The sequence below is a fragment of the Ranitomeya variabilis genome, chromosome 1 (assembly GCF_051348905.1).
Source record: "Ranitomeya variabilis isolate aRanVar5 chromosome 1, aRanVar5.hap1, whole genome shotgun sequence".
Taxonomy (NCBI): domain Eukaryota; kingdom Metazoa; phylum Chordata; class Amphibia; order Anura; family Dendrobatidae; genus Ranitomeya; species Ranitomeya variabilis.
The window spans coordinates 16533504-16551582 of record NC_135232.1 but is presented as its reverse complement, the minus strand read 5'-3'; the positions used below and the strand labels follow the sequence as shown (position 1 = coordinate 16551582).

At 47.7% G+C, this 18079-nt stretch overlaps 1 protein-coding gene across 1 annotated transcript in view; it reads right to left on the bottom strand.

Moving 5' to 3' along the window:
• LOC143793404 (uncharacterized) overlaps positions 1-18079 on the bottom strand; it is a 229410-nt gene that overhangs the window by 56122 nt on the left and 155209 nt on the right. The window contains exons 6-8 of the mRNA XM_077280351.1: positions 6046-6108; positions 5550-5729; positions 2787-2910 (exon numbers count right to left, since the gene is read on the bottom strand). Coding sequence (XP_077136466.1) covers positions 2787-2910; positions 5550-5729; positions 6046-6108 — 367 coding nt within the window. The remainder of the gene's footprint in view (positions 1-2786; positions 2911-5549; positions 5730-6045; positions 6109-18079) is intronic.

Genomic DNA, 18079 nt, shown 5'->3' with positions numbered 1-18079 from the left:
GGGAATAATTTAAAATACCAAACACACAAGATATACACTCACAGACAACAGAGGGGAACACCGCAGAGGTAAGGAAGGTAACCAAAATAAGAGAGGATGGGCAACATGCACACAACCGAAACACCAAGCAACAGTCACAGAACAACTCTCCTAAACACCGAATCCTCCCCTGCTCACCAGGAAGCACAATACTTAACACTGGCAATCTAGATTGCCAGTGCCAAGAAAGTATAAGAGAAGGGAGTGGCTAATACTGCACAGCTGAGATCATCCAAGCAGGAAGCTTCAGAGACTACAACCTGAACAGTTTAACCCCTGCACTGCTGAAAGAAACCTGCACCGTCTAATATGAGGAAGAAGTGCTTATTTTCAGCGCAGGAGTGCGTGAACGCTACAGTCTTGTGGCTCCTCTCTGGCGCGATAAATCCCGTGACAGTACTCCGCTTCTAAGAGGGACCAGAAACTCAGGGCTGGGTTTTTCAGGGTGTGCCGAGTGAAAGGACCGCATCAACCTAACCATATGAAAGTCAGATGCTGGTATCCACATCCTCTCTTCAGGACCGTAACCCTTCCAGTGTACAAGATACTGGAGAGACCGCCGAACAAAGCGAGAATCCATGATCGTAGCTATCTGAAAGTCCAAATTCCCTTTCAACTATGACCGCAGATGGAGGTAGTGATGATGGTTCAGAAGACACAACATAATTTTTGAGGAAATACCACTGAAACACATTATGAATCCTAAAAGTAGGTGGTAAAGCAAGGCAAAATACTACAGGATTGACGACGGGAGAAATCTTATTAAGGACCAATGAACCTGGGACCCAGTTTCCAAGAAAGAACCTTCAACTTAAAAATATTCGAGCACAACCATATCAAGTCATCAACACACAGGTCCAGACCCACCAAACCTCTCAGATCAGCCACACTCATATTTGGACCCATATTCTTCAAATTATTAAGAACCCCTTGCCACACAGACGTGTTAGATTATGAAAATTGTTCCTCTTCAGGTATTCCCAAGGAACAATTCCTATTAAACTGAGGAGAAAAACCGTAGGCCCAGAAGAATGGGGACTTACCACTAGACTCATGACAAAGGTTATTCACCGCAAATTCAGCTAGAGGTAAATAAAGTAACTACATTTTACTGATTCTCAGATACAAAACATCTAAGATAAGTCTCAAAATTCTGGTTAACGCTTTCAGTTTGCCCATTAGATGGTGGATGAAAATGATAGATGGATCCCCAACTGAGCGCAAAAAGCTTTCCAAAACTTGGAAATAAAATGCACCCCGGGGTCAGAAACAATATCGGTAGGTATCCGATAGAAATCGTGAGATTATTAGATGAAAATGTGCGCCAAGGTCTTGGCGTTGGATAAAGTGAATAGTGCTATAAAATTAGACATCTTGCTGAAACTGTAATGAAATCTAGTGATAGATGAGTCCAAGGTCTACTGGGAATCACCAATGGTTGGAGAGACCCAGACGGACGAGTATGAGGGGTCTTAGAGCGTGTACACATACTACAGGCAGCTACATACTCCCAAACATCCTGATACACCGCAGACCACCATAATTGCCGAGAAAGGAGAACTGTGGTGGTTTTACCACCAGGGTGTCCGGCCAAGACCGAATCATGATGTTCACTTTAAACTTAGACATAGATTCACAGGTAAGAACAATTTAGCTAAAGAAAAGGCAGCTGGCGCTTCCCCCTGAGCTTCTACAACCTCTTTCTCAAGGTCAAAACTTATAGCAACAGTAACTATACCTTTCTGTAGCATAGGAACCAATAACAATTATCTCCACCCCCAGGAAAACAAACATGCTTATCCCTCGGTCTATACGTCACAGAAAAGTTGAATCTGGTGAAGAATAAAGACCACCTTGCCTGTCAAGATGTCAGACGCTTAGCAGATTCTTAATATTATAGATTTTTATGATCAGTGATTGCCATGACCAGATGAACTGCATTTTCCAAAAAAAAAAAAAAAAAGGCAGCACAACAAAGTTCAACAGCACTTAATTGCCAAGAGTTCCTTGTTACCAAAGTCATAGTTTGTCAGTAGATGATAGTTTATTAAAAAAAAAAAAAAAATGCACATGGACGCCATTTACTAGGAGATTCACCCTGAGACAACACAGCCCACACCTCCATCTGTTGTGTCTCAAGGTCAGATGAATAAATCAGAATATCATCAAGGTAGATCACAACAAACCTGTCTCCCCTATGGGAGGTGGAGCCGCATATTCATCACTGTAATGAGCGGTACCACGTGACCGCTCACACAGGACAAGCTGCCACATCCACGATCACTGTGACTGGCTGTTGAATTCTCATGGTTTCATGCGATCAGATCAGTGATGTCCGAGCCTAGGATTCTGAGGGACGGACGAGCGCCAGCGGATTAGGTGGAAAATCATCAGTAAATTAACCCCGACTCTGCTGAGTAATAATCCACGACAGACTTAGGGAACGAAAGAACGGACAGGAGGATTGGACATCTGCAGAGAAAATGTGACCGATGCTCTAAGGAAGGAGAAAGATTCTGAAAGAAGCCGCCGAGGACGAAGACTCAAGACTGATGAAGACGAGACGACAGCGGAGAAACCGCGACTCACAGATCAGAAGGAAATAATCAGGGAAATGAAAGCTGTTGTCAGACGGAGAAAATGTAGAGAAAACCAGAGCAAGTCTGGAGAAAAATCATCTATTATAGGACGACGCCGGAGAGACGTCATCACATCCACCGGAGCCAACAAGGAGCCTCGCTTCTCACCTCGTGGTGTAAGAGGCCGGAGCTCCTCCATCATCACGTCCTGGTACCGATCCTGGTGTCCTTCTAGATACTCCCACTCCTCCATGGAGAGATAGACAGCGACGTCCTGACACCTTATAGGAACCTGACAACAAAGACACAGTTATCACCCAGAATCCTCCAGTGCCATCCTGTATAATGTCCCAGCAGTCACCTCTCCGCTCATCACCCAGAATCCTCCAGTGCTGTATAATGTCCCAGCAGTCACCTCTCCGCTCATCACCCAGAATCCTCCAGTGATGTATAATGTCCCAGCAGTCACCTCTCCGCTCATCACCCAGAATCCTCCAGTGCTGTATAATGTCCCAGCAGTCACCTCTCCGCTCATCACCCAGAATCCTCCAGTGATGTATAATGTCCCAGCAGTCACCTCTCCGCTCATCACCCAGAATCCTCCAGTGCTGTATAATGTCCCAGCAGTCACCTCTCCGCTCATCACCCAGAATCCTCCAGTGATGTATAATGTCCCAGCAGTCACCTCTCCGCTCATCACCCAGAATCCTCCAGTGCTGTCCTGTATAATGTCCCAGCAGTCACCTCTCCTGTCATCACCCAGAATCCTCCACTGCTGCCCTGTATAATGTCCCAGCAGTCACCTCTCCGCTCATCACCCAGAATCCTCCAGTGATGTATAATGTCCCAGCAGTCACCTCTCCGCTCATCACCCAGAATCCTCCAGTGCTGTCCTGTATAATGTCCCAGCAGTCACCTCTCCTGTCATCACCCAGAATCCTCCACTGCTGTCCTGTATAATGTCCCAGCAGTCAGCTCTCCGCTCATCACCCAGAATCCTCCAGTGCTGTATAATGTCCCAGCAGTCACCTCTCCGCTCATCACCCAGAATCCTCCAGTGCTGTATAATGTCCCAGCAGTCACCTCTCCTGTCATCACCCAGAATCCTCCAGTCTTGTATAATGTCCCAGGAGTCACCTCTCCGCTCATCACCCAGAATCCTCCAGTCCTGTATAATGTCCCAGCAGTCACCTCTCTGCTCATCACCCAGAATCCTCCAGTCTTGTATAATGTCCCAGGAGTCACCTCTCCACTCATCACCCAGAATCCTCCAGTGCTGTCCTGTATTATGTCCCAGCAGTCACCTCTCCAATCATCACCCAGAATCCTCCAGTGCTGTCCTGTATGTCCCAGCAGTCACCTCTCCGCTCATCACCCAGAATCCTCCAGTGCTGTCCTGTATAATGTCCCAGCAGTCACCACCCCAGTCATCACCCAGAATCCTCCAGTCCTGTATAATGTCCCAGCAGTCACCTCTCATCACCCAGAATCCTCCAGTGCTGTATAATGTCCCAGCAGTCACCTCTCCGCTCATCACCCAGAATCCTCCAGTCCTGTATAATGTCCCAGCAGTCACCTCTCCGCTCATCACCCAGAATCCTCCAGTGTTGTCCTGTATAATGTCCCAGCAGTCACCTCTCCGCTCATCACCCAGAATCCTCCAGTCCTGTATAATGTCCCAGCAGTCACCTCTCCGCTCATCACCCAGAATCCTCCAGTGCTGTATAATGTCCCAGCAGTCACCTCTCCGCTCATCACCCAGAATCCTCCAGTGCTGTATAATGTACCAACAGTCACCTCTCCGCTCATCACCCAGAATCCTCCAGTGCTGTATAATGTCCCAGCAGTCACCTCTCCGCTCATCACCCAGAATCCTCCAGCCCTGTATAATGTCCCAGCAGTCACCACCCCAGTCATCACCCAGAATCCTCCAGTCCTGTATAATGTCCCAGCAGTCACCTCTCATCACCCAGAATCCTCCAGTGCTGTATAATGTCCCAGCAGTCACCTCTCCGCTCATCACCCAGAATCCTCCAGTCCTGTATAATGTCCCAGCAGTCACCTCTCCGCTCATCACCCAGAATCCTCCAGTGTTGTCCTGTATAATGTCCCAGCAGTCACCTCTCCGCTCATCACCCAGAATCCTCCAGTCCTGTATAATGTCCCAGCAGTCACCTCTCCGCTCATCACCCAGAATCCTCCAGTGCTGTATAATGTCCCAGCAGTCACCTCTCCGCTCATCACCCAGAATCCTCCAGTGCTGTATAATGTACCAACAGTCACCTCTCCGCTCATCACCCAGAATCCTCCAGTGCTGTATAATGTCCCAGCAGTCACCTCTCCGCTCATCACCCAGAATCCTCCAGTCCTGTATAATGTCCCATCAGTCACCTCTCCGCCCATCACCCAGAATCCTCCAGTCCTGTATAATGTCCCAGCAGTCACCTCTCCGCTCATCACCCAGAATCCTCCAGTCCTGTATAATGTCCCAGCAGTCACCTCTCCGCTCATCACCCAGAATCCTCCAGTCCTGTATAATGTCCCATCAGTCACCTCTCCGCCCATCACCCAGAATCCTCCAGTCCTGTATAATGTCCCAGCAGTCACCTCTCCGCTCATCACCCAGAATCCTCCAGTCCTGTATAATGTCCCAGCAGTCACCTCTCCGCTCATCACCCAGAATCCTCCAGTCCTGTATAATGTCCCAGCAGTCACCTCTCCACTCATCACCCAGAATCCTCCAGTCCTGTATAATGCCCCAGCAGTCACCTCTCCGCTCATCACCCAGAATCCTCCAGTCCTGTATAATGTCCCAGCAGTCACCCCTGCGCTCATCACCCAGAATCCTCCAGTCCTGTATAATGTCCCAGCAGTCACCTCTCCGCTCATTTCCCAGAATCCTCCAGTGCTGTATAATGTCCCAGCAGTCACCTCTCCGCTCAGCAGCTCAATCATCTTGTTGCTGAGCTCCAGGATCTTCTTGTTCCTCTCATGTAGCAGGGAGTGCGGGGGAGGCTCTGTGATGGGGCCCGGGCTCCGCCCTCCTGACTCCTGGAGATGGATGATGGGAGTCACACCGTCCCCCGGGGTCTTCCTCACTATTGTGTAATCCTGTGTATGGAGAGAGACACTTAGGGAGAAGATTCCTTCCCGACTCCAGATCTGACAATCAGTAGAAATCCCGGGATCAATAACCGTCTCCAGTAATCTGGGGCCATAACTGGGAATATTATTCCCCTCCGGACAGACATCCCGGCCCCTCTACAGCTCTTATAGGGAATCCCCATGACAACTCCTCCGGGCAGAGAGCTCCACACAATCACTGCTCTTACAGGAAAGAATCCTTCTCTCTATTCTGGATTTCCTCCTCCCGATGTCGGACTTGTCACAGAACACAATAAAGCTGATAGGAATGTAGAGGAGTTACCTCTCCGCTCAGCAGGGAGACGATCTCCAGGGCCAAGTGGAATAATCTTCTGGTGGTCTCATCCCTGTCCTCGTCCATCCTCGGGGTCATTCAGGAGGAGGAGGGATGAGCACTGGATCAGCTGGAGGGATCTCGTCCTGCCGGCGTCTTCATGATGGAGGAGAAGATGGAAATCACAGGGGACGAGAGAACGACAAGCACTAAATTCTGCCAAATATCAACATTTATCAGGAGGAAAAGCCACAAAACTCCACCGCGGCCTCCTCCGCCGATCTGACCGCTCATTATCAGCCTCGTAGGAGGAGGACGGTCACCGTGGTAACTACACAGCCAGCAGAGGACGGTCACCGTGGTAACTACACCGCCAGTGAAGGACGGTCACCACGGTAACTACACAGCCAGCAGAGGAGGCCGGTCACCATGGTAACTACACCACCAGTGGAGGACGGTCACTGTAGTATCTACACCGCCAGGAGAGGGCGATCACCATGGTAACTACACCACCAGCGGGGCCGTGAGATGAGGGGGAGACGCTGCACATCCCCCATACAATGCTGCCCGTCCCCAACACTGAGGAGCCGCAGTCACACGGAGCAGGAGCCTCCACAGGAACAGCTCTGATCTCACCCCACACTCTCCTCTCACAGATTTACCACAAGCACCAAAACTCCACCAAACCCTCCTGTAATCTCACCGGAATGGCGGGAAATCTGCTGCTGGCTGACACCAGAGAACACGAGCTGCACACAACCAGGACGGAGCTGCTGCACTGAGAGCTGAAGGACCTGTGGTGACGTCACCGTCATGTGATAAGGGGGCGGGGCTCAGGAGAGAAGGGGGTGAAGGACCTGTGGTGACGTCACCGTCATGTGATCAGGGGGCGGGGCTCGGGAGAGAAGTGGTGAAGGACCTGTAGTTATGATCCGGTCATGTGACAGTGATGACGTCAGCACAGCTCCTCCCCTCAGTGCAGCAGACTCCTCCCTTGTACTGTCAGCTGTCAGAGTCCTCGGTGGTGACGCCTAGCGGTGGCTGAGGAGACAGTTCGCGGCTCTGGAGAGTCTGTTCTCCAATATTTCCGCCACCGCTGTCTCTCCCTCTCCCATACTATCGCATTGTTCCGGTGTCCTGCTGTGTATAACACTGGCCAACAGTGAAAATGTGTCTGAAATGAAAATAGCTGGTTTGTAATAATTTTAGCATCCTAAAAACGAATATGTTACTTAAAAATCATTATTAGCTCTTGTTGCTGAGATACATGTCATCCCTTCACCCCCGGAGCTTTTTCCGTTTTTCCGTTTTCGTTTTTCGCTCCCCTCCTTCCCAGAGCCATAACTTTTTTATTTTTCCGTCAATTTGGCCATGTGAGGGCTTATTTTTTGCGGGACGAGTTGTACTTTTGAACGACATCATTGGTTTTACCATGTCGTGTACTAGAAAACGGGAAAAAAATTCCAAGTGCAGTGAAATTGCAAAAAAAGTGCAATCCCACACTTGTTTTTTGCTTGCCTATTTTGCTAGGTTCACTAAATGCTAAAACTGACCTGCCATTATGATTCTCCAGGTCATTACGAGTTCATAGACACCTAACATGACTAGGTTATTTTTCACCTAAGTGGTGAAAAAAAATTCCAAACTTTGCAAAAAACAAAACAAAACAAAATTGCGCCATTTTCCGATACCCGTAGCGTCTCCATTTTTCGTGATCTGGGGTCGGGTGAGGGTTTATTTTTTGCGTGCCGAGCTGGCGTTTTTAATGATAGCATTTTGGTGCAGATACGTTCTTTTGATCGCCCGTTATTGCATTTTAATGCAATGTCGTGGCGACCAAAAAAACGTAATTCTGGCGTTCCGATTTTTTTTCTCGTTACGCCGTTTTGCGATAAGGTTAATGCTTTTTTTTTATTGCTAGATCGGGCGATTCTGAACGCGGCGATACCAAATATGTGTAGGTTGGGGTTTTTTTTATTGATTTATTTTGATTGGGGCGAAAGGGGGGTGATTTAAACTTTTATGTTTTTTTTATTTTTTTCACATTTTTAAAAACTTTTTTTTTTTACTTTTGCCATGCTTCTATAGCCTCCATGGGAGGCTAGAAGCAGGCACAGCCCGATCGGCTCTGCTATGCAGCAGCGATCATAAGATCGCTGTTACACAGCAGAATTGCAGGTGTGCTGTGAGCGCCGACCACAGGGGGGCGCTCACAGCCACCGGCAATCAGTAACCATAGAGGTCTCCAGGACCTCTATGGTTACCTTCCTGATGCATCGCCGACCCCCGATCATGTGACGGGGGTCGGCGATGCGCTCATATCCGGCCGCACGGCCGGATGCGGTAGTTAAATGCCGCTGTCTGTGTTTGACAGCGGCATTTAACTAGTTAATAGCGGCGGGTGATCGCGATTTCACCCGCCGCTATTGCGCGCACATGTCAGCTGTAAAAAACAGCTGACATGTCGCGACTTTGATGTGCGCTCACCGCCGGAGCGCACATCAAAGCGGGGGTCCCGACATGTGACATACTATACCGTCACATGTCGGGAAGGGGTTAAGATTATTATGCAGGAAAATAGGGAAATTTTGAATTTTCAACAAATGTGTATTGGTAAACCTGATTACAGACCTGTTGAACCAATGTCAGCCATTTTATTCATTGTGTCTGCATAGTTTGTACTAATTGAAGTCTCTTTCTCTTGTTGCAGTAATTTTGTGGAGAGAATTTACACTTTGAAAATGCCTCGTAAATGTGCAAATATTGTTAACAATTTTTGTTACGTGTGTGGTTATGTGACATTTGCCAACCAAAGAAGACCAATTACTCCACTTGTGAAGACTGCTTACCATCATTACTTTGGTGTAAAGGTTGGTGATCAGGAGAAGCCCTGGGCTCCACACATTTGCTGCAATAGTTGTTCAGTAAATCTGGTTGCATGGTTGAAGAATAAAGGACGTTCTATGCGTTTTGGTGTGCCAATGATTTGGAGGGAGCCAAGAAATCATGTAGACGACTGCTATTTCTGCATGGTTGCTCCTCTTCAGCATGGCATGTCAAGAAAAAAGAAGGGGACTATTGAGTACCCTAACATCCCCTCGGCTATAAGACCAGTCCCACATGGGAAAGATCTTCCCGTTCCTCGCCCTCCAAAGGAATATGTACTGGAATCAGATCAGGAGGAAGAATCGCCCGGAAGTTCATCACAAGATCTTGAATATGATTCACAGTCTGCATCAAATGAACCACATTTGCTTTCTCAGGGTGAACTCAATGATCTGATACGCGACCTGGACCTGTCGAAAGAAAAGGCAGAGCTTCTGGCTTCAAGATTAAAACAATGGAACTTTCTACTGTACAATGTTAAAGTGACTGCCTATAGGCATCGACAAAGAGATTTACATGTTTATTTTAAAAAGCAAGACAATCTCGTTTTCTGCACCAGTGTTGATGGTTTAATGTCCGCTATGAATGTTCAGTACAACCCACTAGATTGGAGACTTTTCATCGACGGTTCAAAGGTTAGTTTAAAAGCTGTACTATTGCACAATGGAAATGTTCTTCCTTCCGTTCCTGTAGGCCATGCTGTTTGCATGAAAGAAACCTACAACAATATGAAACTGCTTCTGGACGCAATAAAATACAGTGACCACCAATGGCAGATCTGTGCAGACTTGAAAGTGGTTGCAATATTGTTAGGCATGCAGTTGGGATACACAAAATATTGCTGTTTCCTATGTGAGTGGGACAGCCGTGCTAGATCTTCTCACTACAATATAAAAGTGTGGCCTACAAGGGACAAAATGTGTCCTGGAATTAAGAATGTTCAACACTGTCCACTTGTTGAACGCAGTAAAATCATTCTGCCGGCGCTACACATTAAACTTGGTCTTATGAAAAATTTTGTTAAGGGAATGAACCAAGAAGGAAATGCTTTTAAGTACCTCAGAGGGAAGTTTCCACAACTCAGTGATGCTAAAGTGAAAGAAGGTGTCTTCATTGGTCCTCAAATTCGTGACCTACTTAGGGATGGAAATTTTGACGAGATCCTACAAGGCAATGAGAAGGCGGCATGGCAAGCCTTCAGAGATGTTGTACGTGGCTTCTTGGGAAACAGACGAGTTGATAACTATGTTGATATTGTGAATAACCTTCTTACGAAGTATCATAAATTAGGCTGCAACATGTCATTAAAAATACACTTTCTGGACTCTCATCTGGATTTCTTCCCGGACAATTGTGGTGCAGTAAGCGATGAGCATGGTGAGCGATTCCACCAAGATATTTTAAATATGGAACAAAGATATCAGGGCAAGTGGAATGCTTCCATGCTTGCAGACTACTGTTGGACATTAATCAGAGATGTACCAGAAGAAAACTTCAATAGACAAGCAAAAAGAAAGCGTTCTCGTGAATAGGTCTTGTCTGAACTGTTGTGTTCAGTTAATGTATTGTGTTCTTGCTATTTTAATCATATTTTAAACAATATTTCAAGTTTGAACATGACATTTGTGTGCAATTTATACTCTTGTAATGAATGCTTCTCGCTACCTACAGCACATACATCCATGGCGTGTATCTAAAAAACGAGAGCTAATTAAACAATTCTGTGGGTATATTTGAGTTTCTCGACCCAAAATTAGTAATATTTGCCTATTTTCATCAAAGAAACATAAAAAAAGTTGTTTTTTGTTGGCCTGTGTAATCTGTGACTCTTCAGACTTCATGTTATTCTCCGCCTGATGAAGAGACCGGAGGAGCCTCGAAAGCTGCGATTTGTCTCCATCTTTTCAGTTCGTCATTAAAGGGTATCAACCACCGAGGACTCTCCCATCTACACACGTTCTATCTTCTGGCGACCACGGTATGAAGGTTTACAGCTTTCCTGTATGTTATAGATATCTGTTGTTCTCTGTTATCAGCCATGTGCTGGAGACCCTCTGTGGGAGCTTTTATGGTGGACATGAAGGGTCTCACATGAGGTTTCCGTAGTCATCGCTGCAGTCACTAATGCTGGTTGTCTGTGTACAGAGCCCTGATGGCGATGTGACGGTGACCCCAGCGGACCCCTGACCTCTGCACTGACCCCGCACCATGTGTCATGGAGGAGGACGGAGCCGGATAAGACGGCGCCTGTGGGGAGCTGCGCAGGTGGAGGAGCTCAGGGGCCGCACCCCGGGTGCAAGAAGCTACAGAGAAACCCGGACGATCAGCGGAATATGTGCACAGTGTAAGGCGATGTTCACACCGCGGCCACTGCACAGACAAACCCACGAAAAACATGAGGAAAGAACCAGCAACAAGTAAGGCTAGCTTCACACTAGCGTTTAGCCGGACTGCGGAGGGATGTGGACTTCCTCCATGAAGCCCCGCCCACTGCCACGCCTCTTCATTCAGCTCCGCCTACGGCTGCATGCGGCGTACGCACCCTATCTTTAACATTGGGTACGCAGGCCATGCCGCTGTATGCAGATGCCGCTATATGCGGATGTCGCCGCTGTATGCAGATGCCGCCACATGTGTCGTTTTGATGGTGCGACGACCTGCGCCGAACACAAGTTGCAATTTCGTGCAGATCTGGTCAAGAAATAAATTCTTTTGCTGTGTCGTCATCCATCTCTACCGGATAATCTTAATTGCTCAGGAGAAACGGGTGATTACTAGTCTTAAATCTAATCCTGCGTTTTTGATTAAGGAGGCTGACAAGGGGGCGATGTGGTCTTATGGCCGCATGCCCTCTATCTAGAAGAGGCCCCTCGACAGTTGGGCAATTCTAGATTTTATAAGAAACTACCATGTGACCCTACGGGGGTTTGTTCTGTCCGGCTCAGGAACCTTCTTGAGAGGGCTAAGGGTCTGGGCGTCATCAATAACCAGGAATTTGACTATTTATTTACGGGTTGAGCACCCAATAACAGCTACTTTTTACATGCTGCCCAAGGTCCACAAGGATCTTTGTAAACCTCCTGGTCGCCCCATGGTGGCCAGCATTGGCAGTCTCTGTGAAAAAGTTTGCATATATGTGGATTCTTTTTTGCAGCCCTTGGTTAGACATCTACCCTCTTTCATACAGGATTCCTCCCACTTTATTAGGAATTGTCGAGACATTACGTTGACATCAGAAGTGTTTCTGGTCACATGCGATGTGGAAGCCCTTTATTCCAATATTGCCCATGATGGTGGGATTGCACCTGTTCTACATTTTTTGGGTCAACTGGGGCATTCGGAGAGAATGCATGATTCTTTGATTGTGGACCTGTTGGAATTTGTATTAAAACATAACTATTTTTTATTTGATAGGGCATACTATTGTAGCGCCCCCACTGCCGCAGGGCCGAGGGGTACCCGGTACCGGGCCTCTGAGTCTCTGCTCTGGGATTGTCACGGTGGCTAGACCCGGTCCGTGACCCTGCTGAGGGGCGCCCAATAATAGGTGTGGATGGTGGTGGTAGTGCGGTGCAGTGCCGGTCGCAGGAAATAACGAGGACACCAGGTTGCAGTCTCTTTACCTCTTTACTGAACGCTTCAGGGTCCTCAGTCCGGAATACGGTTAACCAGGCTGCGCAAGTCCGGCCGGTCCGATGGCACCTCCAGAGTTCCCTTTGCAGGTGGAAATCTGTGCCTACCTTCTAGCGCTTGTGTGTTGCGGTCCTCCCCTGCTGTGCTCACGGGATAGTCCCCACAACTGTTGTGTCTGTTTCTCGTGTTCCCTCACAACTCGATTCTGATGTTCTTCTTCGTCCCCCAGATGATATGGCTAGGACGCACCCGTATGACGGGTAGGCTCGGAGCTCTTCCTGGACCCTAGTGATGCCCTTCTCCTATTGTTGCCCCCTGTGTCTTCATAGGTGATATGTGTGAGACAGCCCGCCTATAGCTGACTGTCCTGCCGTAGGTTTGAAGTATTTGCTTGGAGCTTAGTACTTCCTCGGCGTTCCGGCCACCGGCTACGCGCCTCAGTAGGATGTTGCCTCGTCTTACAGCATGACTCCTACTGGTATTTCTCCTTGTTGCGTTGATCTCGTTTCTCACTCAGCACAATATACCTCGCTTCTTGTCCTTTCTTAGGGTACCGCCGCGATCAAGTGCAGGCGCGGTCCCGTAACGTTCTCTCTGTTCGCTAGGCCTCTGTCAGGATCCCACCCCTGACAGGGACCCCTCCGAGTCTCTCCCTGCAACACCCTCTGCCACAGGGTGCTGCCTGTTTGATCCCCAGTCAGCTTTCTGTCTAACTTCCTATCCAACCCCCAGTTTTACCAGATTGTGAGGAGTGGCCTAATACATAGCACCCTTAGCTCCCCCTGGAGGCCAGACTGTGAAGTGTATTGGTGTCTGTGATACCTGGTCAGATGAACTCCTTCAGTGCCATCAGACGTACCATAGCCCCCCTTAGCAGCGGAGCATCAGTACTGCAACGACCAGGACTCTGGGGCGCTGCACTATCTCCAGACATCGGGTGTGGCCATGGGGGCCAGATACGCCCCGGCCCTCACCAACCTTTTTTTAGGTTGGTGGGAGGTCACCAAGGTTTATCGACTGGATCTATTCAAGGATAAGGTGCGAAATTATCCCTGAAGGAATATCTCTATGGCATTCCAAAGGGCCAGGGCCCATACGCAGGAATCCCTGTTGAGCGCAGGAAATAAGGTATGGGACTGTGGCCCTCGTTTTATAACTAGTTATGAAACTCATTGATCAAAAGTGAGATCTTTTTTGCAAAAACATTGGGGCATTTTGACAAATCATTGGTGAACGGCCACTTCTTGTGGCAAGGAGAGCTCCCAGTTTGAGGGATCTCCCGATTAGTAGCCACTATAGGAGGCAGACTGCCAGACTTAACCATGGGATATCGCTCAGGGGATTGCAATATTTGCTCCCACATGGGCTCCACCAGGGATTGTTTTATCAATCCCCTTGTTGGCAAGAGACATAAGCTTAAAAATGTTATCAGTTGCAAAACAAATTGTGTCATCAACGCCTTAATTTGTCCATGCCATAAGGTGTATGTAGGCCAGACATCTCAGGAAATGCGACGTAGGGTCCAGAAGCACTTTTCAACCATTAATTTGGCATCAAGTGATCTCCTGAAGGGGAAAACTTTAACTCCAGTGGTCGGCCCACTTTTTGGCATACCACTCTGGCAGGATATCTAATACATGGGTGGTTGGGCTGGAAAGGATAGTCATCTCTGATAGAGGAGACTGTCCAAGGAAGTTGTTATTACAGTCTGAATCACGCTGGATTTTTAATCTTGGATGTATTATTCCTGCAGGGTTAAATGAGGAGTAGCTCTTTACTGGATACTTGGGTTGAAGTCGGGTTTATGCATGGATCGGAATAACGTATCGAGGATTTATACTTCGATCCAGAGGTTTTAGTTTGATATCAGAATAACGTATCTTGGATCTACACTTCAATCAAGAATCCTCGCTTGATATCATCTATTGGGCATGGCTATATGGAATTGGACTGGCCCTTGCCCTTATATATTGAAACTGGGATCATAAATAGGATTGTGTACTTTAGAGTTGGCGGTTTTGAATTTGGACATTGGTAATAAGTCTTGTAGTATTGGCTCATGGGGCAGGGGAGTTGGCAGTTCTGTTAGGTAGGTAGCGAAATACTGCACACATCATATACTGTATGTATTATTGACAGGTTCCTCCTGCATATATGGTGATCCATGGTTTCACCTCTGGTTCCATGGATATTACCATTGACTGTGGTTTAATTAATGGTATTTGGACCCCTAACATATGGGGTGGCCTTTATAAATATAAATATTTATTACTTTATATATTGACCTATTTATAATCAAATTATGTTTAATTATATATATGGGCATGTAATATTCGGTACTTGTCTATAATAATGAATGTTTCTATGTTCTACCTTGTATGGATGTATGGTTGACTGATATGGTGGGACTGTTAGTCCCTGGGGACGAATGTATGGTACTGCCTGATGGGCCATGAGCATGTAGTGGAGAAATTGTGCTGTGGATGGTTGTGGTTTATTTTGCGCAGGCACGGTGGTTGGATCTATGTCTTAAGTCCACGCGTGCGCATATTTTCTTCATATTCTTTTTATATGCTTACATTGGCCGTGCAGTTCCTTATGTGGAATGGGGCTTTTGTGCCCTGTCACTATACTGCGCATGCGTGGCTGTTCGGTTTGCGCTCCGGCCCGCACCTGCACATCTCTCCCTTTGACCTCCACAGCAATTGCGGCTGTGCTCCAGTTTGCGTCTGCGCGCTTCCCCCTTCGACATCTATGGCAGTTGCGGCTTTCTACCTGGCGTCCGCTTCCAGGATTGATCACACCGGCCTGCATCGGTAGGCTATTAGACACGGGATCTTGGTATATTTATTCACAGGTTGGTCACATGTTTTTTACTTCCCCTGATGAAGCCTCACTTGCGGGGGCGATACGCGTGGGGCCATGTACTGCCTTCCACCCTGGGCCTTTTGAGCATGGTCATTGTTCATGCAATCGTGGTATATTGGGTAATATATCCTCCTTCTTCTTACTGATTTCCTATTATGGATTACTCTTTTATATAAGTGCTGGGGGTGTTATTTTCACCGGTCATCAGGCTAGTGATTTAGGCTGGTTGCCTTGGATAGGGCACCTATCCAGTGTATTTTTCAGGAACGCATCAATTGAACTCGAGTGTTGAGTTCTTAATTGGATATGAATATGGTGCGTCCCATGAGCCATTAAGTAAGGGGAATGTTGTATATTTATGGATGAATATACTGTATGTATTATTGTATACCAGGTCATATATTGAAGTGTGATGTTATTCACCCAGGGTGGAGACAGTTGTATGGTTATTTTAATTATGTTTTAATGTTGTTGTGAACCAATAAAGTGGATATTTTTATATCATAATAGTTGTTGTGGTGTGCATATTGTCCAGTAGTGCTCTTTCTTCTCTAGTGAAAGCCTTCCTCAAAGCGCGGTGGTGTTGTAGTCCTTTACTGCCTATGGCTTCAGATAAGGTCCTCACTGTTCTTCTCTGTCCCCCATATAGGATAGGACAATACCTGCATGACAGGTAACTCGAGCCTTTTTACAGGGACTCTAGCATGCCCCGCGCTCTATGTGTTACTGTGTCTCAGGTGTGTGTGGCGGACAGGTAACTTGCGGTTCAGCTGTCCTGCTGGTCTCTGCTGTAAGTCATAGAGTCCCTTACAACCTTGGTGGTCCGGCTACCGGTAATCCGCGCTTCAATAGGAGGCAGCCTGCTCGTGGCTGATCTCCCCTGATATATCCTCTCCTGTGCTTCGCTCTCCTTCACGCTCACTGAACGATGTCCTCTCTTTCTGTATATCTCCTTTCCAGGATCTGTAGCAACTGCGGCTACACGGCTCCTTACACCTTCTTCTGCCTCAGACTGCTCCAGTCTCTTCCTGGCACTTTCTCTCACTAACTTTCCCTCCAAACCACTATATATGCATATGTAGGGCAGTCACTTAGTACCGTATTTTTCGGACTATAAGACGCACCGGACTATAAGGCGCACCCAGGTTTTAGAGGTGGAAAATAGGGAAAAAAATATTTGAAGCAAAAAAAAATGTGGTAAAAATTTAATAACATAAATAACATACTATTATATGTGGTGTTATTATATATAATAGTATGTTATTATGTTGGAAGCTGCGGGACCAGTGTGGTGTCTGTGAAGTACGATATGAAGACGCTGGAGGGTGAGCATAAGGGCTCATTTCCACATGCGAGGCACCCGTCCGTATCTCGCATGTGGAAACCAAGCTCTGGCGCCGGCACTTTGGAGCGGAGCTGTGCAGCTCCATGTGTTCCTATGCGGCCGCACGCTCCGCTCTGGAGTGCCGGCTCCACAGCTTGGTTTCCACATGCGAGATACGGACGTGTGCCTCGCATGTGGAAATGAGCCCTAAGAATGGGTGCACAGGGCTTATAGTGAAAGCACCACTCCAGCACTGCAAAATAACACTGGAGTGCTGCTTTAAAATCCCATGGGAGAACTATAACTCCCAGCATGTCCTGCAGATCCTATGACATGCTGGGAGTTATAGTTCACCAAAGGAGTGGCAGAGTGCTTTATTGTGTTTTGTAAAGACTGATCTCTTAATTGTGGCAGCCAGCCAGCTGTGGTGAGGTAAAAGCTGGAGCATCCCATGGCTGCACACACACAGAGCCCTCCCTGTTGTTGCCTTTCCACAGCGCAGGACATAAGAGGAAGCTGCAGATTCTAGGTGGGAGTCTGAAGGACCTGTGATGATGTCAGAAGAGGGAGGGCTCTGAGCTGCCATGTGATGCTCCAGCCCGCCCACTTCTGACATCACACAGGTCCTCCCTGTGCACCAGACAGCTCAGCGTCCAGCACAGGCAGGTAGACAGCGATCTCCTGGCCCCTGCTGCTGCCTCCTCCTCCCCCGGACACACAGATTCTCCCCGGAATCAGTGCGGGGGAAACTGTGTGTCGCTGCTTAAGTGCAGTATTCATTTGCTGCTCCTGGCTCACCGCTCAGCTGATCGGTGGGCGGGGAGCAGCTAATAAATATTCACTGCACTTAATCAGCGGGGCCATGTGCTTTCCCCAGCAGCTGATTCCGGCAGCGGGGACATCCTGAAGTGGGATAACAGTGCGATCCCACTCGCTGCTGCCCCCCTCCCCACATGCTATATCCGTACTATAAGACGCACCCACACTTTCCTCCCAAATTTGGAGGAAAAAAAGTGCGTCTTATAGTCCGAAAAATACGGTAAATAGGATCAAAAGCTTCCCCTTGTGGCCTGGAGTGTGAACATGTGTGCATTGTGATTACCTGGTGAGGGTTATCTTTCATCTCTTCCAAACGTAAGATCACTCTCCCCATAAGGAAAGCAATGTTACTGTGACGACCAGGACCCTGGGGCGCCACATAAACACTGCCTATATTTTCTGGAGTAAATCTATAAAACTGACTAGTTTCGTTTTTCCTTGCTTTATGATCAAACTGCCACGTCCTCCGTGCTAAATTATGCTATCTTGTGGGTGGGTTCCTGACCCGATATT